We start from the raw sequence: 22,946 nt of genomic DNA, 5'->3' as shown, positions 1-22,946 counted from the left end.
TATTTGAAAAGAACAGTTATATTTCTTTTATTTTTTTAAAGACTTTTCCCTGCAAACTCAACAAAAGAAAAAGAGGGAACAAAATTTATTGTCAGATTGGGTCCAAATCCCCAAAACTGCTGGAGGGTGGGCGGTTTTTGTTGTGGGGAACCAGACATTCAATTTCTTTTGCATATTAAAATTTGTCTCCTCATTCATATTATAATCAGCTATTATCTTGCCGAGTTTATAAATAGTATTTATATGGAAAACAGAGCAGTTCAAATGTAGTAGAAAATGGCATCAGTCTCTTTTGAACAGGGAGAGCCAGTGGGAACCCAAAATAAGAATCTGAGTTGCCTCTTCCTGGAGACCAAACTCTCATTTAAAGCAGCCACACTTTTGTGGGTTTCCTAATGGAGCCTGTGGGCTTCAGCAGGTGACCCAAGAGCCTGTCCTGTGGTCACTTTCTGAGTTGAACAAGTGAGAGGGTCTTTGCTGCTGCTGCCTGTTCTTCTGTAAAGCCCTGTTTGTCCCAGGGTGCTCCCTGACTGTCCTGTAATAGGTCTGTCCTTTGTGAAGCTCTGTTTGTGCCAGGGTCCTCACTGGCTGCCTTGTGATTGATATGATTTAACTTTGGGGAACTATATCCTATGTGCCCTTCCAGCTTTGCAGCTGTTAGAAAATAAAGAACTTGTTGGATCTTCCTATTTTGATATTTGTTTTAAAAATTATGTTTTATTACATTTAACAAAAACTACCAATTTCTGTTCCCGCCAGTCACCTCTGCACGTATTTACCCCCAAGACCATTTCAGAAGCCACCATGTCTTATGTTTTCCAGGACCATGATTGTCCTGCTATCCCTTGATTGTCATTTTTAGGCACTACCTCCTGACATCATGTGTCTTTGTCTCAAATTGCCACACCAGTCTGCTATTCTCCCAACACAGGGCAATTCAGTTAGCAGTTTTAATATTCATATTATAATGAATGAGTGTATTACTTCTGACACAGCTAGTATATTATGAGAGTGCTATTTGTATATCTTTGTTTACCCAGTTTGTAACTGGCTGTGATGTCTCTATCTCTTCCTTTTCTCCCTTCCTCCCTCCCTTCCTTGCTTCACCCTCTTTCCATTAGTCACCTATTGTGATAATGTTAATTGGCAACTTAGCAAAAAATCTAGTCTCCCCTGGAGATGGACCTCTGAGCCTTCTTGTGGGGGGGTATCTTTATTGCTTTAATTGAGGTGGGACGACCTGCCACCGTGAGTGACACCATTCCCTAAGTAAATTCTGCACTACAAAAGTAGAGTAAAGAAGCTGAGAGGCAGGAGCACTCACTGCTTCTGTGATGGAGGAAGGTCATTGGTTAAATAAAAAGAAACTGCTTGGCTCTCATTGGTTAGAAGATAGGTGGGAGGAGTAAACAGAACAGAACGCTGGGAGGAAGAGGAAGTGAGCTCAGACTCCACAGCTCTCCTCTTGGGAGCAGACGCCTGAGAGAGATGCCATGCTCACGGCTCCTGGGCAGACACACGCCATGAAGCTCCGACCCAGGATGGACTAGGCTAGAATCTTCCCGGTAAGACCGGTTCTCACAGATTATTAGAGATGGGTTGATCCGGATATCAGAATTAGCCAGTAAGGGCTAGAGCTAAAGGGCCAAGCAGTGTTTAAAAGAATACAGTTTCCGTGTAATTATTTTGGGTAAAACTAGCCGTGGGGGCGACTGGGTGCCGGGGACGCAGCCCCGCCGCCCTTATTACTACACTTCTGTGACTACTGCTTCACTCTTGGCCTCCTTCTGCTTCCTCCTTGGTGGACTTCTCCCTGCTTGATGGACTGACAGTTACCTACGTGACAGACTTTGACTGTTAACTGCTTGATGGACTGACTGTTCCTGCTTGACAGGCTGACTGTTCCCTGCTTGATGGACTCACTGTTCCCTGCTTGACAGGCTGACTGTTTCCTGCTTGACAGACTGGCTGTTCCCTGCTTGACAGACTGGCTGTTCCCTGCATGACAGACTGACTGTTCCCCCTTGATGGACTGTTCCCTGCTTGATGGACTGTTTTCTCAACTGGAAACTCTGAAACAAACTCCTCCCTTAAGCTGGCTTTGTCATAATATTTTAGCAGCACAGCAGTGAAAGAAAGTCAGACGCTCTTGGCTGATCAATTTGTCCAACCTGTTCCGACAACTCTCTTTACTCAGAGGAAGAAAGATGTAATATGCACTGTACTCGAGAGAAAACTTTCTCTTTTCTGAGATATATTTTTCTTAGCATATAGTAATTATCCATGAGGTGGGTTTTTCTTCCTTCATTTGTTCCTTCCTTTCTTTCTTCCTTCTTATCTTTCTTTCTTTGTTTCTTTCTAGACAGAGTTTCTCTGGGTATCTTTGGCTGTCCTAGAACTCACTCTGTAGACCAGGTTGATTCTCCTACCTCTGCCTTCTGAGTGCTGGGATTAAAGATGCACATCACCATTGCCCAGTTAAATAAAGCTAGATTTGTTTATTTATTTATGGTGTTGTTCCTTTCACTGTCATAAAGTGGGCTTTGATATAACTTTTTTTGTTTTGTTTTTTTGAGACAGGGTTTCTCTGTAGTTTTGGAGCCCATCCTGGAACTAGCTCTTGTAGACCAGGCTGGCCTCGAACTCACAAAGATCTCCCTGCTGCTGCTTCCCCAGAGCTGGAATTAAAGGCCTGCACTTTTCATACATTTATAGAATGTATTTTGATTATATTGACTTCTTCTTACCCTCTTTTGTCTTTTTCCCACTCTTTTGGATCCTCTTTTACTGTCAAGTCTTTTAAATGGCCGAGTGAATTTTATTAGAGTCGCTCAGAAGATGATGAGAGAGCCCTTGTTTACAGGTCGAGGGAAAATGTACTTCCCTCTACCATCATCCATTAGCTCTATACAAATTCTTAGGGAGGGATGGGACCTTGTGACTTCCTGCCCTTCCCATGATGAATGATGAATGTTGATGGTTTAATCACTGCCACACAACTGCCACAGGTTAGGGTATGGTGGAAGCCAGCACCTCACAGTGTACCCCACAGAGCTGCTGAAGTTAGGGTACAGTGAAGCCAATACCCCACAGTGCTCCACAGTGCTGCCCTCCTGTGCACCCCACAGTGCTCCACAGTGCTGCCCTTCTGTGCACCCCACAATGTTCTCCTGTGCACCCCACAGTGCTCCACAGTGCTGCCCTCCTGTGCACCCCACAGTGCTCTCCTTCTGTGCACCCCACAGTGCTCTCCTCCTGTGCACCCCACAGTGCTCTCCTCCTGTGCACCCCACAGTGCTCTCCTCCTGTGAACCCCACAGTGCTCTCCCCCTGTGAACCCCACAGTGCTCTCCTCCTGTGAACCCCACAGTGCTCTCCTCCTGTGAATCCCACAGTGCTCTCCTCCTGTGCACCCCACAGTGCTCTCCTCCTGTGCACCCCACAGTGCTCTCCTCCTGTGCACCCCACAGTGCTGCCCTCCTGTGCACCCCACAGTGCTGCCCTCCTGTGCACCCCACAGTGCTCTCCTGTGTACCCCACAGTGCTCTCCTGTGCACCCCACAGTGCTCTCCCCTTGTGCACCCCCATATTTTCCTCTAGATCTTACACTCTTTCCATTCCTTCTTCTGTAATGTTCCTGAGCTAATAGACTTCAGTTGGGGGCTTTGAATTACTGAGTGCTACTAAGTATACCTATACAGTATTACACACAAGTACACGTGTGTCTTTGTGTGTCCATGCACACATGCCTGTGTGCACACATGAGGTTGGGAGAATGTAGGTATCTTCCTCTGTTATTTTCCACCATTTTTCTTTGAGGTAGGAGCATTCCCTGGACCCATATCTCAGCATTTTCTAGCTCAGTTGGTAGCTAGGGAGTCCCCGGGGATCCTCATGTTTCTGTCATTTTCCCATCTCAACACAGTGTTCACAGGCATGTGTGGCCATGCCCAGTCTTCTATGTGGGTGCTGGCGATGCAGACTTAGGTCTGCAGGCTCACACAGAGCCGTCTCTTCAGCCTCATTCATTGCTTCTTACAGATTTGAAACTGTTTGACCTGGAGAAATAGCTCAGCAATTTAGAGAACTGGCTTATTTTTCCCCGGTCCTGAGTCCAGTTTCCAGTACCCACACAGTGGCTCACAATCCTCTATGCTGGGATCTGATGCCCTCCTTCTGGCTTAAAGTTGTGTATGCAGATTGAGTACTACATAAAATAAATAAATAAATAAATCTTTAGAAAACAAATACAGCAACAAAAAATGTTTCATATCCACAGACCATTGTTGAAAGAGGACTATTTTTAGGTAAGTTTCATATATTAAGTATGTAATCTATATTTGTTTTAGGATCTGTAGACAAACTTCTAGGCTTCAGTTAGTAGCTCACAGAGAGACAGCGCCTCTTCTCCACAGCTGTTAGTTTTTGGTCTCTTACTATATGCTTGTTTCTATGGCTGTACAAACAAAATCACACAATATAAGATACAAATTAGTAACTACTTTCATTGTAATGTTTGCTCTTATGTAATTAAATATTAGCCCTGAAAGAGAATTAAAACCTTTCTTTCTTTCTGTCTTGTTTTCAAATAGCTCAATCGCTGAAAGAATTTGCAAGGCTTCTTATTGCCGTAGAAGAAGAAAGGCGGAGGCTGGTAAGTTTGTTCTTATTTCTTACGAATCCTGCTGTGTTTGAGCATGCTGGAAGACAGAATAAATCTGAATTAGATAACCATATAGCATCTCACAACTAGAAACACAAAGTAAATGCTGCATGCAGTTTGGAAAAGATCTTTGACTGTAATTAAGTTTAAAGATATTGTGTGTGGGGAACTGACTAATAAAGTGGATAAAACAGTCTACTAAAGGCTATTAGCATGAGACTTTAGATGGGGGCATTTGAGTGGGGTCACGAAAGGCAAAGGGGACGTTGCTAGTTGGAAAAAATGGGTTTAAAAATATTTCTAGACTAATAGGTTAGCTTATGTAAAAGATTAGGTCACAATTATTGGCAGTGCTTCTTTACACAAACTATAATTTAGTCTGGGTATGGTGTTACATGACTTTAATCTCAGCACCCAGGAGTAAAACTCTGCGAAGTTGAAGGCCCACCTGGTCTACGTAATGAGTTCTAAGCCAGCCAGAGATACACAGTGAGACCCTATCTTAAAAATTAACAACAAACAAACAAAAAATCAAAAAAGAAAGTTACTGTAAATTTTGGGTGTTGAAAAGTCAGTCGGTTCAGTGGTTAAGAACGCTTGTAGAGTAGCCGGGTTTGGTTCTCAGCACCTATGTGGTGTCTTCCAGCCAGCCATCTGCGATGCTTGCTCCTGGGACCCTGACACCTCCTTCGACCCGCCTCAGGCCCTGCATGCACATTGTGCCCAGACAAACATTCATGAATACGGACATTTCTGTTATGGCTGTAGTTAGCTTTTTTGAACAATGGATTTGAAGTTTATTTTATTGTTATTTTTACTGTCTATATGTCCATGACGTGTGTATGTCTGTATGCATGTTCAAGCTAAGTGTAACACAGTGTTTGTGTGGAGGTCAGAGGACAACTTTGGAGAGCTGGTCCACTCCTTCTTTATGTGAGTTTTGGGAATCAAACACAGGTTACCAGGTGCTTGTTGCAAGTGCCTTTAACCAGGGAGATACTTGCTGGCTTTCAAGTTAACCATTAGAAATAAGCTTAAGTGTAAAAAATAATAACCTCATGAAATGAGTGGAATTGGAAAAAAAAATTATTCCAAGTGAGGCAACCCAGACCCAGAGAGACCGACATGGCGTGTGCTCACTTCTAAGTAGATATTAGAAGAAAAGTACAAGATACCCAGTCCATAGTTCGCAGGCCCGGAGAGGCTAGGGAACAAGGAGGGCCCAAAGATGGACACATGGATTTCCCTGGGAAGGGGAAAGAGACGAGATATCCTGGGTGAACCGGGAGCTGGGAAGAGGGGTGTAATGGGGTGGGTCAAGTTGGGCAGGTGAGTGTGAGAGCTGGGTTGGGGGCAGGATTGGGGGAGAGGAATGAAAGAGATTCTTGATGTTGGGGGGGGGGGCATTTCAGGGTTTGGGAGAAACTTTGAACCAGGGAACCAACCGCCCAGAAATCCAAAAGGATAGCCCTGGCTACGGTTTCTAGCAATAGTGGAGAGGGTGCCTGATCTGGCCTTCTCCTGTAATCAGATCAGTGATTACCCTAATTATCACCAGAGAGCCTTTATCCAGTAACTGATGGGAGCAAATGCAGAGATTCACAGCCAAGCACTGGGCTGAGCTCTGGGAGTCTTGCTGAAAAAAGGGAGCGGGGATTGTATGAGGGGGTGGGGGTGTCAAGATCATGACAGGGGAACCCACAGAGACAGTCAACCTGAGCTCATGGGAGCTCATGGACTCTGGACTTGGGGAGCCTGCATGGGACTGACCTAGGCCCTGTGCATGTGTGTGACAGCTGTAGCTTGGTCTGACTTTGAGGCTCCTAGCCGTGAGATCATAGCCTCTTCCTGGTTCCTTTAGCTGGCTTTTGGGAACCTGTTCTGCATGCAGGATTTCCTAGCCCAGTCTTGGTACGGGGGAGGAGCTTGGTCCTGTCCCAACTTGATGTGACAGGCAAACTTTGTTGGCACCTATGGATGGCCTGTCTCTTTCTGTGTGGAGGAGGGGTGAGTGGGGAAGGGGATAGTTGGGAGGTGAGGGAGAGCGGAGGGAACTGGAGGAGAGGAGGAAGTGTGATTCATATGTAAAATAAATAAAACAAAGTTAATTAATAAAAAAACTAAAAAAGACACTTTAAATATGCAAGCCTCTATACCAACACTGTAATGAAATAGATTTTCCTGAAATTAAAGAATAAATGTAAAGAATATCTCAGTGTCCTACATAGATTAAATTCCGTCTTTTGTCTCCATTTTGGGTGCTTTTTATCTCCTGATTGGAGTTCTCTGAAGAGACAAGAAGGGTACTTTAGGGATGGTGGTACATCACCCTCAGTCCCTCACCACTCAGCAGTGGTAGTTACAGCTTCTGGTGCTTGTTGTCATTTCACTTCTATTGCTGTGACAACACCCCAACAGAAAGCAGTTTAAAAGACCAAGGGCTTTATTCTGCCTTACAGCTGCAGAGGGGATACGATTTTAGCCCTAGCTTGGTCTGTCAAAGAGAATTGCCACATTTGGTTTTGTGTGTGTGTGTGTGTGTGTGTGTGTGTGTGTGTGTGTGTATGCATATTTGCTCACAGAACTGGTCTCCTTGATATGACTTTAGTGTGCCTATAGGCTCTCCCAATTCCAATTTAGTCCAGCACCTTTCTACTTTGAGGACTAGTGATTTATCAGGTGGTGCCTTGTGGGTAGGGCCAGATGGGTGGTACTGTTGTTATGTGCTCATAATTACAGGATCATTCTTCATCCTCCAAGCTCAAATGCTTCTTCTAAACTGGAAGCTGTCAGGTTGAAGCACTTTCTGAGCAAACCACTGTTTTACATACTGTGGAGGGACTTAGATTAGGGCCCAGCCAGATTGTAACATCTGCTGGTTTGCCTGCTTGTCCTCCCTCCCTCCCTCCCTCCCTCCCTCCCTCCCTCCTTCCCTCTCTTTCCTTCTCCCTTCCCTTCTTTCTTTTTTTCCCCTTCTTGCAGTAGTAGAAGTTGTTAGTCTAGAGAGCAGGAAGAATGAGAACATTTGCTAGGATTTGGGGAAATATTTCAAAGTATTCATATTATGGAGACTTAAGACTCGTAATGGCAGCTAAGAGCATGTTAAAATTCTAAAAATACCTCTGTATAGAAATTGTATAGTGGTCAGTCAGTGACACCCGTTTTGGCAGGCTACCTGCAAGCATTTTACTGCTCATTTAACACTTCTGTGTTGGAGTGTAAGGAAGGCAAGTAATGGAAGATAAAGGCAATTTTCCTCTGTATTCCTTGCAGGCTCCCAGAAGAACGTTTGCAAAATTCTCCTTTTCCTCTCTAAAACTCAGGGAGTATGTTGTTAGCTATTTTCTGTTCCTGGTAATACACAGAAGACTAAGTTGGTATTAACTTTAAAATATATTTTTACCGTAGCATTCTATTTATAGGAAGATTCAGACATGATACTTTTCATTGTGACGAACATCCTGATGGTTATTATTTTCATGGTTATATATAAAATTGCTGAATTTCAAGATTTGTAAACGGATACATGAAAATAAACACCCAATCTTTCTATACCTTCCTGTCTCCCAAGACCTATGTATTCAACCTGTTGATTTACAATTGTTGACTCTCAGGAAGGGTTTTAAGCCACTCTTCTCCCGGATGGATAGCACTATCATGACCCATTTCAAACAGGACATGCCAGTGAGGAGCTTTCATATGTTATGACTTTTTTTCTCATCACTATATATATTGTATATGGTGTTGCAAATTACCGTTTCTGTTTCGCTCCTTCAGTACAACTCCCTGGGCAGGGTTTTTACTGATTACAGATGTAGTGTTCTCATTCCCAATGACATCTTCCAAACGGACACAGCACTTGGGCCTCTTGTCTCTCTTCTTTGCTCTTTATCTTGTAGGGTTTATAGCCTTTACTTTGGACACAAAAAACTATTCATCATGTTGGACAATTTTAGCTTTTACCATTTCCTATTTTCTCCTTTGTGGGGTGAGTGTATGCGTGTGCACTTGTATGCTCTGTATGTGTGTGAGTGCTGGCTTATGCATGGAGGTCAGAGGACAAACTGGGGGTTGGCCTTCACCTTCCATCATGTGTGGAACTAATCTCTTGTTCCAACACTCTGTCCTGGATAGCAGACCCAGCGCTTCCGAGAGTTCTCCTGACTCTCCCTCATCTACCATAGGAACGCTGGCATTATGGCTGCAACCTACCATGTCGGTATGACAGCTCTTCTGACATTCTATCATTGCCCCTCATGTTTGCACCATAGACACAATAACCTCTCAACCACCTCTCCAGCACTTCCTTTCATGTGCTCTGCAGGATCACCATTCTTGTTTATTTATTGCTAGTGTTGTGTGTTTGCTAGTCGGTGCTGTATTAGTAAACTATGATTGGAGTCTGCTCTTTGATACTTAGGTAGCACAAAAATATACTTTGATGTTATGAGGTAAATGTAAAGTTGCTACGAAAATTAATGCTTACACAGGGAATTTAATTTTCAAGTGCAGGGAAAACAAACAGTTAGTGCTTACACAGTACACAAGAAAACACCAAGGAGGAAGCTCTGGAAGGAAGCTTTAAACAGCTTAACAAATCAGTGGGTTTTTGGAACGTGTCGGCTGATAGGTCAATGATATACATTCAGAAATGAGCGACACAGCTGTTCTTCTCCAGAGAGCAAAGGCATCGTCTTCCTTCTGATGAAAACACAGTCACTGTATCCATTTCCTGTAGACGGCAAGGGAAAGCTTTGGTAATCACCAAGAGAAGAGCAAAAGCCTTCGTAAATATTCCTTTCATATTTTGAATTAGTTATAAGAAATAATAAATAGAAATCCCATGTATTCTTTAACGACTTCTCCCTAATGGTAGTGTGATAAGCAAAATAAGTTCTACTCCAAAAGACAAATATTGAATGTTTTCTCTCATATGCAGAATTTAGAGGTATGTGTGTGTGTATGTGTGTAGGTATATATAATGCTTATGAAAGAAGAAAGGCATGCATATATGTAGGCATGTCTGTAGGTATGTCTGAAAGGAGAAGAGCAACCATTTTGGGGAGGAAGGGGACAGTGGGAGGGGAGGTGGTTAACAACAAATGGTAACAGTACAATTTACACATGTATGGGACTATCATGATGAAGCACATTGTTTTGTATGTTGACTATAAACAATTTCCAGGGCATGGGGAATCATTGAAAATGGAAGTAGTCACATTTTGCAAACATTTATAGTGTCTTTCTCTGAACTGAGTATTGTTCAGCGAGCTGAGAGCACAGCAAGGAGCTGAAGTAATTTCTGCTGTACAGCTGGTGTAGACAGAGGTTACACAGGGGAAAGAGCTGGTGTCAGGTGCTGATGCACACTCTAAAGAGGTGAGGACAGGGCAGCTCAGTGGTGCTAGGATTGTGGGTGTGCAATGTGAGTGCAACTAGTTTGCAGAGCTCTGATCTTGACCCTGAGTACAGAGGAAGGAGGCTGGAGAGAGAGCATGGGATGTTGGAGGTGTGGAAGGGCTGGAGCCAAGAACTAATGAGGAGAAGCTTGAGATGGAGCTGACTGCTAAGGATGTTCAGGAATGAGACTTGCTCTCTGGATGGTCTTTCAGAAATGGGTTTAGGGATTTAAAGACAGGCAGGACTGAGAAATTTCTGTCACATTGCCACTTCATTTTCAAGTCAGTGTTTGCTTCATAGCTGTATGTGTCTACCATCTGATTGTGTAAATTTACCATAATTATTTCCCTGATGATCTTATGCGCAGATCCACGAAGTTCCCCCAAAACCAACAAGGAGACCGAGTCCCATTTGTAAAATCATAGAGCCTTTATTTCATACAAGTTTGCAAACTTTGTCTCTCAGTGTGTGGAATAATCAGAGAGCCCCAAGTTCAGTTAGGGTTGGGTTTTTATAGTAGTAAAGGTGGGGGTGAGGGATTTCTAAGGTTCAGGACCCCTGATTGGCTGACATTTGTTTAGGGGTATCCTGGTGAGTGTGTGCTGGCAGGTGATCCTATCTACAACAGTTGGGATGTTAGGAATTTCCTTTGGATGGTCTGTTCTTGGGTGATGCTCTGGTAATCTCAGTTTGTGGTTCTTCCTACATCCAGGTATTGATTCAGGGTAAACTACTGAGACTCGGGCCTCCATTAAACTTATTGATGGCTGAGTCCTACAGTGGCAGGTGATAATGGTTGGAAGTAAAGAGCTTCCTTTGGGTGGTCTGTTTCTATTTAGCTTATCACTGCTGGCTTCTACAATGACAGTAATGGATGTAGTTTAGAATGTCTTTTAGAATCAACCCTTTTAATACTAGGGCTGTGCTGTGCTGGCCTCCGCCACTTACCAGAGAGCTGACCCTTCCCATTGCCAGTCCTGGGATAATAGATTCCCCCACAGCCGACTATGCCTGCCTGCAAGGGAGAGCTGGCCCTTCTCCTCACCTGAGGGGGTGGTCTCAGCAGTCCAGACTGACCAACTCAGCTATGATCCAGGCAGACATCCAGGGCTTAGAGTGGGCACTACCCAATATTTACCCTATCTATACCTGCTGGAGTACGTGTAGGGACTGGTCTTGCAGAACCATAGCTACAGAGTCTCCCTGACTCAGGGCAACAACAGGACTTTTGAGAGTAGTTTCCACGGGAGTCCATTGTTGTTGCTATATCAGAAGCCAGAGGCCTTGAGCCTGACCAACAACACATTACACAATGAGCATTTACAAGTAAAGCTGTTTGGACAAAAGAGTTTACTGCATGACACACCACAGCTCCCAATGCCACTAAGATGAATGAAGATTGAAGATGATGTGGGAGTGGGGGAGACAGGAGACCTGTTTTTTTTTTCTTGCTTTTTTGTTTTAAAATTAATATTCTTATTTACATTTTTTTTGTTTTGTTTTTTGTTTCTCGAGACAGGGTTTCTCTGTAGCTTTGGAGCCTGTCCTAGAACTAGCTCATGCAGATCATGTTGGCTTTCCACCTGCCTCTGTCTCCCGAGTGCTGGGATTAAAGGTGTACTCCACAACTGCTTAGCCAAACCTTATTTTTCTTAACCAAGAATGAATCCACAGCCTCTCATTTCCTGTGGAAATGAAAGCAAAATTTCTCCACGGTAACATATCTTTTAACTTAAATTTTGAAGTCTAGGCATTTTCAAAATATATAGGTTGGATTAATCTGGCAGCATTTATAATCAAATGTATTTTAGCAGCTGTTGCTTCTTCTTCAGCAGTCAAACAATTCAAAGACAACACAATAACATACAGTATCCAGAATCTCTCTGTACTTTCCATCTTTATGTGGCTTTTTTTTCTCTATTTCTTTTATTCTTATTTTTTAATTTTTTGGTTTTTTGAGACAGGGTTTCTCTGTATAGCTCTGGCTGTCCCGGAACTCAGTCTGTAGACCAGACTGTCCTCAAACTCACAGAGATCCGCCTGCCTCTGCCTCCCAAGTGGTGAGATTAAAGGAGTGTTCTGCCACACCTGACTGCTCTATTTCTTTCTTTTTTTAAAAGACTTCCTCTATCATTTTTCTTTTCTGTCCCAAGCCTACGTTTATTTTTAAGCATAAACACACTGTAAACTATTTAGAGTTTTGTTTTTTTTAAGCTAATTTTGTCTTTTTGTGTATCTGTAATCACTTTCTGACCAGGAGAGTTTTGAATCTGCTAAGAAATATGACTAGGATTAAAGCTGCACTTTTGGCAGCTGTCTCCACCAGATTCCTTAGCTTTTTGAAGCTAAATTTGTCTTTTTGTGTATCTGTAATCACTTTCTGACCAGGAGAGTTTTGACTCTGCTAAGAGATATGACTGGGATTAAAGCTGCAGTTTTGGTAGCTGGCTCCACCAGATTCCTTAGCTTTTAGAGAGTCTAGCTTCCTGGTGGAGGTGGTAGTGGGAGCCACATTTGTTGTTACAGCTCTGGAGTTTCTAGGTTCATGCCAAGAAGCCTGATACCAGCTGCTCCTAAATACCATTTAAGTGTTTTGTGGCAGAGCCTCTTTAAAAAGCTGCCATGTTTTTGCCACTGACACTGAGTCAGGAAGCCTCTCTTGGAGGAGCTGCGCCTCTGCTAGGCTCTAACAAACAAAGCCCACCTGAGAAAGACGGTTACCAATACGCTGCACTTGACACTGTTCTTATCTGTCTAGAATCTTTTTTTTAAAGCGTTCTCAGGCTTTATTGCGGAAATTCTTGGCAAACGTTTGGGCACCATTTGTAGATGGAAGTTTCTGACCCGCCCAGTTCCACCTCAATTCAGTCCCAAATAAACACACAAGGGTTTATATTAATTATAAACTGTTTGGTCTATTGCTCAAGTTTGTTACTAACTACCTCTTACAACTTAAATTAACCCATAATTCTTACCTGTATTTAGCCATGTGGCCTGGTATCTTTTCTCAGTAAGCATTCTCATCTTGCTTTATCTGTGTCTAGGTGGCAATTCTCTCCCCAGAATTCTCCTCATCTGGTTTCCCTTCCTATACTTCCTGCCTGGCTACTGGCCAATCAGCATTTTATATGAGTTACCATCTTTACAGTGTACAGGAGCATTCTCCCACATCTTTATGTAAGTACTGTTTGTTTGTTGTGCTATGGGTTAAAGGCTGACCACCACTCTGCATTGAATAACCAATAAAGGAGTTTATTCCCCGGAGAGGCTAATTCTCCTTCTCCCAGCAGTCCTTGGTGTGGAGTAGGATGGCATGAGAATTTTCCCCACCTATACTCTTATGTCCACTGATATTGCTATTGTCTTGTTTATGCAGATATTTCTGGAGGGACTGTTTCACAGCAGCCCTCTTCTATCTGGCTTGTACATCTGTTCCTCCCCTTTTTCTGTGACTTTTTTTTAAATAGAATCTAAGATGAATGTGTTGCTCTGAGCTTAGCTCCTGTACACAAGTTGCTGCCATTCTATAGTGGATGTGTTACTTCTAAGAGGTGCAGGAAACCAGGGTAAATGATTCCAAGAAGGAAATATAGAAACAACGTTATTAATTGCTGTAGATATTTTTTTTTTTTGATTTTTCAAGACAGGGTTTCTCCATAGCTTTTGGTTCCTGTCCTGGAACTAGCTCTTGTAGACCAAGCTGGCCTCGAACTCACAGAGATCTGCCTGACTCTGCCTCCCGAGTGCTGGGATTAAAGGCGTGCGCCACCACCGCCCAGCTTGCTGTAGATATTTTATGTGTAAATTTTTATTTGTTTTTATGTGTCTATGTATGTGTATTATGCATGTGCACATGTATGCATGTATGTTCATATCTATGTATGTATATGTGCGTGCATGTGTGTGAATTTCTGTGTATATGTGTGTGCATACATATATGTACATATGCGTATGTGTATATGTATCTGTGTTTTGTGCATCAATGCATGTGTACTTGTGAGTATGTAAATGCATGAATATATGCATGGATTTGTGTGTGCATGCATGTATGTATATGTGTATGTATGTGCATGTATATGTATGCATGTATATGTATGTGTGCTTGTGTGTATGTGTGTACATGTGCATGCATGTTTGTATGTATGTGTATATTTATGTATGTGCGAGTGTGTTTGTACATATATATGTATATGTTTGTGCATGCATGCATACATTTATATGTATATTATGTGCATGCATTTATATGTATGTGTGTGTATATGTATATGTATATGTCTATGTGTACTTGTGTGTGTGTTTGTTTATAGGTATGTGAGAGTTAAGGAGACCAGAAGAGAGCATTGAATCCCCTGCACCCCTTGTTGCTTATTGCTGGGAACCAAACTCCAGTTCTCTGCAAGAGCAGCAGGTGCTCTTAACTCTGGAACCGTCTCTCCAGCCTCTATTTGTCTGAACATATTTGAACATATTACTGATGATCTTAGCCATCTAAGTGAGTAGTTCAGTGGTGTTCTGTGCATGTTACTGTGCTTCAGTCTCCCGTAGAGCACGACTGTGCTCTCAACTCTTGTTGTTGAACAATCCTTCCCACCAAATACCTGCTTTCTCTTCCTCCTTCCTCACAGAGACAAACTAAATCAGCATTTGTTCTTCACATTTTAGATTTCTCCATGTTGTGTATGGGCCAGAATCCCTGCTCCCTCGAGGTTGGATATTCTCTCTGTGTATGAATACACACTTCACATGGTCAGCCTTCACCAAAGACATTGGATTGTTTCTGGTTTTAAAAGTTTTGGGAACAGTTCTGATGTGAACGTGGGTGAACAGACATGTGTTTGAGCCCTTGTTTTGTGTGTCTAAGTGCGTGTGCTTGCGTGTGTTTCAGAAATGTATTTAAAAATCATTTGCATGGCCATTTTCTATTCTTTGACAATTTCATATATATATATATATATATATAAAATGTATTTTGATCATATTCATCACCCTTTTTCTCTCTCTTATTTTGCTTCCACTCCTTCTGGAATCTTCCTTTTTTTTAACCACATTTTTCTCCTAATTCCATGTCTATATCTCACTGGGTTTAATGAGAACGCAATGATGGGCAGCTTACCAATGGTTACCCCTTTGAATAAAAGTGACTGTTCCTCCCCAAGCAAATACTACTGCCAATTGCTCTATGCTGGGCGGTGTGTGTATGTGTGGTCTATTCATGCTGGAATATTGATGGGTCTGGCCTTGTCCCCTCTGAGGGGGAGGGAGAGAGTACCTTATTTAAACAGGCTGCTCTTGGATTCTCTTTGTAGCTGAGGACCTGCGTTCCTGATCCACCTCCAAATTTTGGGACTTACCCTCACTCATCACCAAGCTCAGTTTCCAGGCTTCTGGGGTGAACTCCAGGTGCTGCATGCCCTACGTTGACCTGGAGAGACCACCTTATTGCTTGAGTGGGTCGAGTTCCTTCCCACCCCCTCCCCATCCTGCTCATACTTCTTGCTTCTGATTGTCCAGCGCCACCCTCAGAGGTGTGACTATTGCAGCCTAGTTTCATGACTAGGGTAGGTGGTGAAGCCTTTTTCACGAATCTCCAGGTTTATCAGTGCGCATTGAGCATAGTAGGAAATGTGGTGTGTTTAGCAGACACTGCTGTAAGAACATGCTTTGTGGTCGGAGAGAGAGTGTCAAAACATCAAGACCACATCTCTCTGTGCACTCTGCAGCGTTACATGGAGGGCAGTGATTGTCATAGGAACAAGACTCCACCCAAAGTGTGTTTATACGCTGGGTGATGCAGTCATCTGAAGCGTCGTTATTTTGATTGGCAACAGTTAAATAGCTCTAATTTCCTTTGCCTTTTGTTCTTTCCAGACAAGCATTTTTTAATAGCTTTTATTGCCAGCCTCAGCAAAGCACGCTGTAAAAATGAGGAGAGCTTGGTATTTCCACAGCTCTTCTTCTCATTGTAATTGGAGCTTTGATGGTGAAACTGGAACGTGAGGCCACATAGGATGTGATCCTGGCCCCAAGGGGCATGGGGCGACAAGTGGCAGGGAGGAGGCGAATGCTGTGAGAGCCTCCTGGGCAGCTTGTTTTATCAGGTGACTAGAGCAGAGAGGAGAGGAGTTTTACCAGGACTGTTGACGTTTCGAGCAGAGGGATTCCTACTGCAGAGGACCTTCTCCCGCACTGTGGGTCACTTCGTGATATCTCCCACAGTAGACTGCTCTGTATCCCTAAATGGCACCATTCCTTCCCAGATAGATTAAGCTGTGAGTCACCGACCTTTTGTATTTATTGGGAGCCATTCCTAGTGACTCTGAGGGTATCCCTTGATATCATCTGACTTAACTGGGGTAGTTATTAATCATGTCGATAAGGCTTTAGCTCTTATAAAATAAGGCAGCTTCTAAGTTATCCATGTCTCTTTACACACGGTAAGCAGGGATCTCAGGAAGGTTTGGCTGTGTTGCATTCTAATGAAGTATTTGTATAAGTACAACCCTTTGCAACCCTGTCATAAGTTTGCTAAAGTCAAATATGATAACACATACTGCTTCAATCTTTTTTTGTGTGCGTGGCAAGTACTGTCATAAATGCTCTACAGTGACTCATGGAATCCACAGAGCTACTACGTAAGGAAAGTTGCTTAGCCTTGGGTTTGTAGGGGGACACCTTGCGGCCCGTCTACAGGGACTGCCCAATCAAAGCTCCAGCAGGCAAGCAGAAGGGCAATGGGCCCCATGAAGACTCCTTCTGGTTGTGTCTGTGGCTAACAGTGCACAGGGCGATGCCTCACTGTAGAAGATGGTACTGGCAGGTCGCAGACTAACCCCATCAACAGTCTGCCTCTGGGAATCTCACCACAGTGCCAGCTCAGCCGGCCAGGAGTTTTCATGTTGTGCCGCTTACTGCTTTCATGAAGCAATGATTCAATATGTTCCAAAAGATTCCCACTGGTAGGACCACCACAGACCTGATGGTGGACCACAGGAGAAGGGGATTATATTTCTGGAACAGGTCAGGCCTGCTGACCTAGCCCAGAGTGTTTCTGCCTCACTTTTGTGTCCTCCTTCCTCTGAGGTCATTTTGTCCATTTTAACTTCATTTGCTTCTTTGGCTGGACCATCATGTGCAAATGCAGTCACTCACTGACCCGTGTTTTCTTCTTGAACTGCATCATCGCGTGGCCTCTGTTCTGAAATGGAATGAGAGGAAATGAGCCAGGCAGTGTCTGCTCTTTATGTGTTGAGTTAGTGGTGGGAACCTACACAAATAATAGCAGTAATGCAAGGTGCACTGAGTGCTGGTAGCAACGTACACGGGACGTTCAGAGCACGGGGGCATTATGTCTGTCTGGAGGGATCTGGGAAGGGTTTGTGAACTGGGCTGTAAATGATAAGTAAGTGTCCCCAGCAGCAGACAGAGGAGAAAGTGAATGGGCTGGGGAAGGGATGTGGGAAGAGGTGACGGTCCCTGGTGTATCCGAGATTGCGCTCATTTACAAGAGCAAATGCAGATGTGCACATGTAGGTCAGAGCTTGCTGTCAACAGAAAATGCAGGGTGTACTGGTGCCTGATGCAATTCAAAGTGCTGGGGTTTGGGCAGTGGAAAATTGTGTGGAGAGATGCTGGCAGCAGCTAAGAAACATGAGGGGCTGGAAAAATATCTCAATGAACAGAGCAGGAAGAAGAGGAGAGAAAGCACACAGGTGTGGCAGTGTGTAGTTACCACCCCAGTGCTGCGGCTTTAGGGACAGGGGATTTGGGAGACTCCCGTACTACCTAACTCCTTACCATGCTTGGTGAATTTTAGGCTAGGGAGAGACAGTGTTTCTTAACAACAAAAGCATGGATACTCCGCACAAGGGACCACACCCAAAGTTGTCTTTTGGCCTCTACAAATGTTGCATACTTCTGACACGAATATGTGTTTACGTGTGTGTGTGTGCACGAGTGTGTGTGTGTGCGTGTGTGTGTGCGCACGAGTGTGTGTGTGCGTGCGTGCACGAGTGCACAGGCACATGCACAGAGATCATTGTTTGGTGATAGGCTGCTTGCCTAGAATGTGTCCACCCCTATGTCCACTTGCAAGCTCTGAAAAAATGGGGTGGGGCAGGTGAAAACAGTGTGTCAGGCGGTAGGGCTTAAATGAGTTACTTTCAGGTCACATGACAAGAATCCAGGGAGCCATTATCATTCCTTTAACCTCAAGGTTGGATTCACAATTCAGTTTTGCATTTATAAAATTAGGAAAATACTTAATTTGAACAAATCTATTGAATGAATGTGTGTGCGTGTGTGTGTGTGTGTGTGTGTGTATGAACAGCTTCTGCCTGGTGTGTGTGTGTGTGTGTGTGTGTGTGTATGAACAGCTTCTGCCTGGTGCGTGTGTGCATGTGAACAGCTTCTGCGTGGTGTGTGTGTGTGTTTATGAACAGCTTCTGCCTGGTGTGTGGTGTGTGTGTGTGTGTGTGTGTGTGTGTGTGTATGAACAGCTTCTGCCTGGTGTGTGGAGTGTGTGTGTGTGTGTGTGTGTGTGTGTGTATGAACAGCTTCTGCCTGGTGTGTGGTGTGTGTGCGTGTGTGCATGTGAACAGCTTCTGCCTGGTGTGTGTGTGTGTGTGTATAAACAGCTTCTGCCTGGTGTGTGTGTATGAACAGCTTCTGCCTGGTGTGTGTGTGTGTGTGTGTATGAACAGCTTCTGCCTGGTGCGTGTGTGCATGTGAACAGCTTCTGCCCGGGCAGGTCATCCTTGTTAAGCTGCTGTGTTGACTCTGAGGGGAAATAGCAGCTGGAGACTTGAGAGCAAAGGATGTGAACTTAGGCAGAGTGGGGGTAATGGAGACGGGGCTGCAGCTGACTGCACTCAGGTAAAGGGCTGGCACTGGAGAGATGGAGGAAATTCCTAGATTCCTAGGTGTGACTCGTGGAGACAATGTGTCGAGATCAGCTTATCCGGTCCTAGGAGAGAGGACATGGTCTGGTGACTTCTCAGACCTTGGGGTGAGCCAACTCTGGGTCTGCCTCTCATTAGCCCCGTGACCTTGGACACAGTATTTAGCATTTCAAACAGTGCCAGTCTAGGGTCAGTGTGGGATTTGCTAGCATTTAGGAAGCTCTTGTAAGTTCACCTGGCACAGATGATTTAAATGAGACCAAAATGATAAGGACTATTTCAAACCTGCATAAAAACACAGAATGATTAGAATCTAGACTGGAACAGGAGTGGCTTCATTTTAAAGCCATTTTCACCTGATATTCTGGAATTTTTTTAAGCTTTTTTATTTTTTGAAGTTGGTAACAATAATGATTTTTCATCTTTGTTTTGCCTTGTTTTCTTTTGGATGTTGTATTTTTGGGCATTCATGCATGTTTGTTCAGATTTTTACTTGATTAATGGAAGATCTCAGCTGCTGGGAATACCATAATTCCCGATTGGCAGTAAATATGAAAAAGACAAAAGTCTTGGGTTTCACATTATGTCCGTAACTCCCAGCCAAATTTCATGAGTTGCTAAAGGACTGTGACTGTGCTTCCCTCCCTCCCTTCCTCATCCTCCTTTTCCTCCCTCCCTCCCTCCCTCACCCTCCCTCTTTTCCTTCCTCCCTCCCTCACTTCCTCCCTCTCTCTTCCCTCCCGCCCTCCCTTCTCTATCAAATCCCCATTCTTCTGTCTCTGCTTCTCTCCCTTTCCCTCACTATCTTGTCTCCTTCTCTCTGACAGCATTTCCATTCTGTCTTCAGACTCCCCTTGAGGCCTTGGGTCATTCTTGAGGGGCAGAGTTAGGAGACTGAACCAGAAGAACAGTGGGCAGCAGAGTCAGCAACCCGGTGGAGCTCTTAGGACTCAGGATCAGCAAAGGAAGGCAGCCACATTGTCTTCGCAGGTTTGTTAAGTGCCTGCGTTGGAGACTTTCTTCTTTCCACTAGAGCAGCTCTTGGATGTGCTTTGCTCTTGTTTGAAAAGTTACTAATTCTGTCAAAAAGAGGCTTTAGATAGATTACAGAACTAGCAGGCCACGTGATCCGTTACAGAGAGATGCTTGCTGTGGTATCCGGTGGTTCAGTGTGCTGAGTCAGGTCTATGATATTGCAGATAGCGCTATTTTAATCCATCCGTGCTCTGTGGTCATATAACAGGTACAAACATATACGTGTGTTCAAGTGAAAATGTGTGGTCATGAACTACATAGGAACATCTGGATTTTAGAACACAGTTTGGCTTATTTTTGAGTAACTGGGGAGGTTTGCAGCAGTTGCTCTATTCCTTTTGTAATGTCTTGTTGTCTTAGTCATTTAATGTTTTTGCTGTGTTTTGAGGCAGGGTCTCATATTGTAGCCCAAGTTGGCCTTGCACTCAGATCCCATCTCCTGCCGCAGTCTCAGGAGTGCTGGGATTGCTGGTGTGTACCACCACAGCATCTCAGCCTTTCAATGGAAGTGCAGTAATTTTTAACCTTAGAATTGGTCCAGTGCACAAGTAAAGTTCAGTTTGTCACCTACAGAGACACACGAAGTATGGGCCAGCTATATTTATTCTAAGAACAAACCATTACTTTGGTGATTATGCACAGAAAAAGAAAAAGGAATGTACTTATTTAAACACATCAACAGAATCATCAGCTGTCCAGAGTTCTTGAAGAATTTCACTTTTGTGACAGCTGTTCTGGGGGAAAACATTTTATTTTATTTTTTAAATTTCTTTACCTTTAGGGCTTCTTCTTTCTTTGTTTCCATTATGAATTGCTTTTCTTCCCTTCTCTCTTGGAATATGTGAGAAAAGGTTCCGACAGCTTTGGAGTCAGGCATACAAGACATTTCTTCAGGAAAGCCTTACCAGGGGTTGGGAGTCTCACTCAGTAGTAGAGCACTGGGTCCTGCCTTCAGCTCCAGGGGTGCAATGGGTGGGGACTAAATGAAAACAGCTAGGTTATTAATGCAAAGTAAGGGGGAGAAAGAAGTGTGCAACTGAATAGCCAGAGTGTGTGGAGTTCGAGAATGGGTAGGATCTGGGTATGAAAAAGGTAGGTAGATTTTAAGTACTTCAGGTGGGAGGGGCAGGTATTACGTGGAGGCCTGAGGTGGCCAAGAGCTTATTGAATCTTCCCAATAATACAGGCCATGTTTTTAAATCCCCCTCCAGAGCCACACGGTAAGACCTGAACACCACAGGTTTTGGTTATAACTGAAGCTGAGCTAGAAGCCATCTTTGCTGGCTAGCATCATGGCACTAGGAAATCCTTCTCAACAGTCTTCCTCAGACATGGACCCTGCATGCTGCACTATGACCTTCCAGGCACGATGTGCCCACTATTGTCACAGTGGCATGACTGTTACCGGATGACCAACTGCTTCTTGTTGACTGTGAAGCCCGCTTCACAGCAAAGAACTCACAGCACTTACCATATATTTGTCCAAAAGCCTATGTCTGTGCATTCACATTTATTTTAATTAAAACTCCATTTTTGATGCTTCTAGATTTAGGTCATTTTCAGATTAGTTATTATATTTTCTCCTCCAGGTAGAAAGCTGCCCCTGCTCATAAGTAGCTAGTGGCTCAGTCTGTGCAGTCCACAGACACGGGACGAGCCAAACATCTCTTTCCAGGACCTGGGTGTGGTCAATCAAGAGTTCTGAAGATGGCAATCGCTGTTCTTTGAGTTAAAGCTAGATGTTTCATTAGCTGTCCAGAGCACAAACTTATTTAATAATTTGGCCTCAGAATACAATTTGTAATTTTCTCAAGCTATTCCTTTGATTTTGAATCATTTACAAATTTGATATTTTCTACCAGAAATTATAGTTCTTACAGACATGCCTATGATATTTATTTCACTTGAAACTTTTTGTTTTGTTTTATTTTCATTTTTATGCTAGGCAAAGTGACTACAGGACTCCATTTACATATGTCGATTTCACAGTATGTCTCCAAAATAGCGTCATCCCTGATGGTTGTGTATTTTTCAATTATGAAAGCACCAAACACTTGATCATCAGTGTTCACGAGAGATCTAGAGTAGATGTTGGATTCAAGGGTGAGGCAGGTAGGTGCATAAAGTTGGAGTGTGTTTTTATAATGGAACAATAAAGCAAATTATTGCTTCAGCGACTGTGCCCACAACTATGTTGTCTTTATTGTAGGAAGCATGAGTAAATTGGATTTTACAACTCAATTCCCCTGTGAAACTTTCCACCCCGCTATTTTCTCTGTCTTACAGGGATAAGTGAATTATTTCTACCATTTATAAACTGTCGTGACATAATCAGAGAAACTTCCAGAGGAGTTGAAGGGAGGGCCCTGCTCTCACCAGAGACAGCCCCCTCCATGTCTGCAGGAACCTCACTGGTGCCCGGGAGCTCACTTGCTCTCCTAACCATCCCTCTTTTCCTAACAAAGTAGATACTTACCGTTTGCAAAAGTAACTATTGTGACGTCAAAGTGGGGCATCTGTAAATGAAGGAAAACATTCATTCACACGTGACAGCCTGTAGTACAAACCTCACAAGTTGGCTTGATTAGCCTGAGTGAGGGGGTCTCAGGTGGCTTCTGAAGAGCGCTTGCTGGTGCGGTCACCTAGGCAGGTGACCAGCATGCAGCGTGGGCGTTAGAGCTGAGGATAGAAAAATCAATGCCGCCCCTCAGACCTTTTCTGGTTAATCTACCCACTTGATTTATTATCCCCAAACTCTGCCTTCCCAGAAGATATTGCCATGCCAAATACAACTTGGAAGTGAAACTTGGGACGGTCAGACAGGTGGAGGCCAAACACTGAAAACCTTTTGTTAGAGAAAGAACCAGGACGTCCATGTTCTAAGGCTTAGGAGCATACTTCTCATCACTTAATGTGGGCTTGTTTGTTGGCTGTACGCTTACCCTAGAGGG

At 43.8% G+C, this 22,946-nt stretch overlaps 1 protein-coding gene across 1 annotated transcript in view; it reads left to right on the top strand.

Annotated features, from left to right (window-relative positions):
* The window catches only part of Arhgap42 (Rho GTPase activating protein 42), a 216,713-nt gene that overhangs the window by 78,993 nt on the left and 114,774 nt on the right, over nucleotides 1–22,946 (top strand). Inside the window, exon 3 of the mRNA XM_041657183.1 lies at nucleotides 4,593–4,654. Within this exon, the coding sequence (XP_041513117.1) occupies nucleotides 4,593–4,654 (62 nt within the window). The remainder of the gene's footprint in view (nucleotides 1–4,592; nucleotides 4,655–22,946) is intronic.

The sequence above is a fragment of the Microtus oregoni genome, unplaced genomic scaffold (genome assembly GCF_018167655.1).
Source record: "Microtus oregoni isolate MIOR12 unplaced genomic scaffold, Mior012 000008F_ref0000371, whole genome shotgun sequence".
NCBI lineage: Eukaryota > Metazoa > Chordata > Mammalia > Rodentia > Cricetidae > Microtus > Microtus oregoni.
This window is presented reverse-complemented; position numbering and strand designations above follow the sequence as displayed.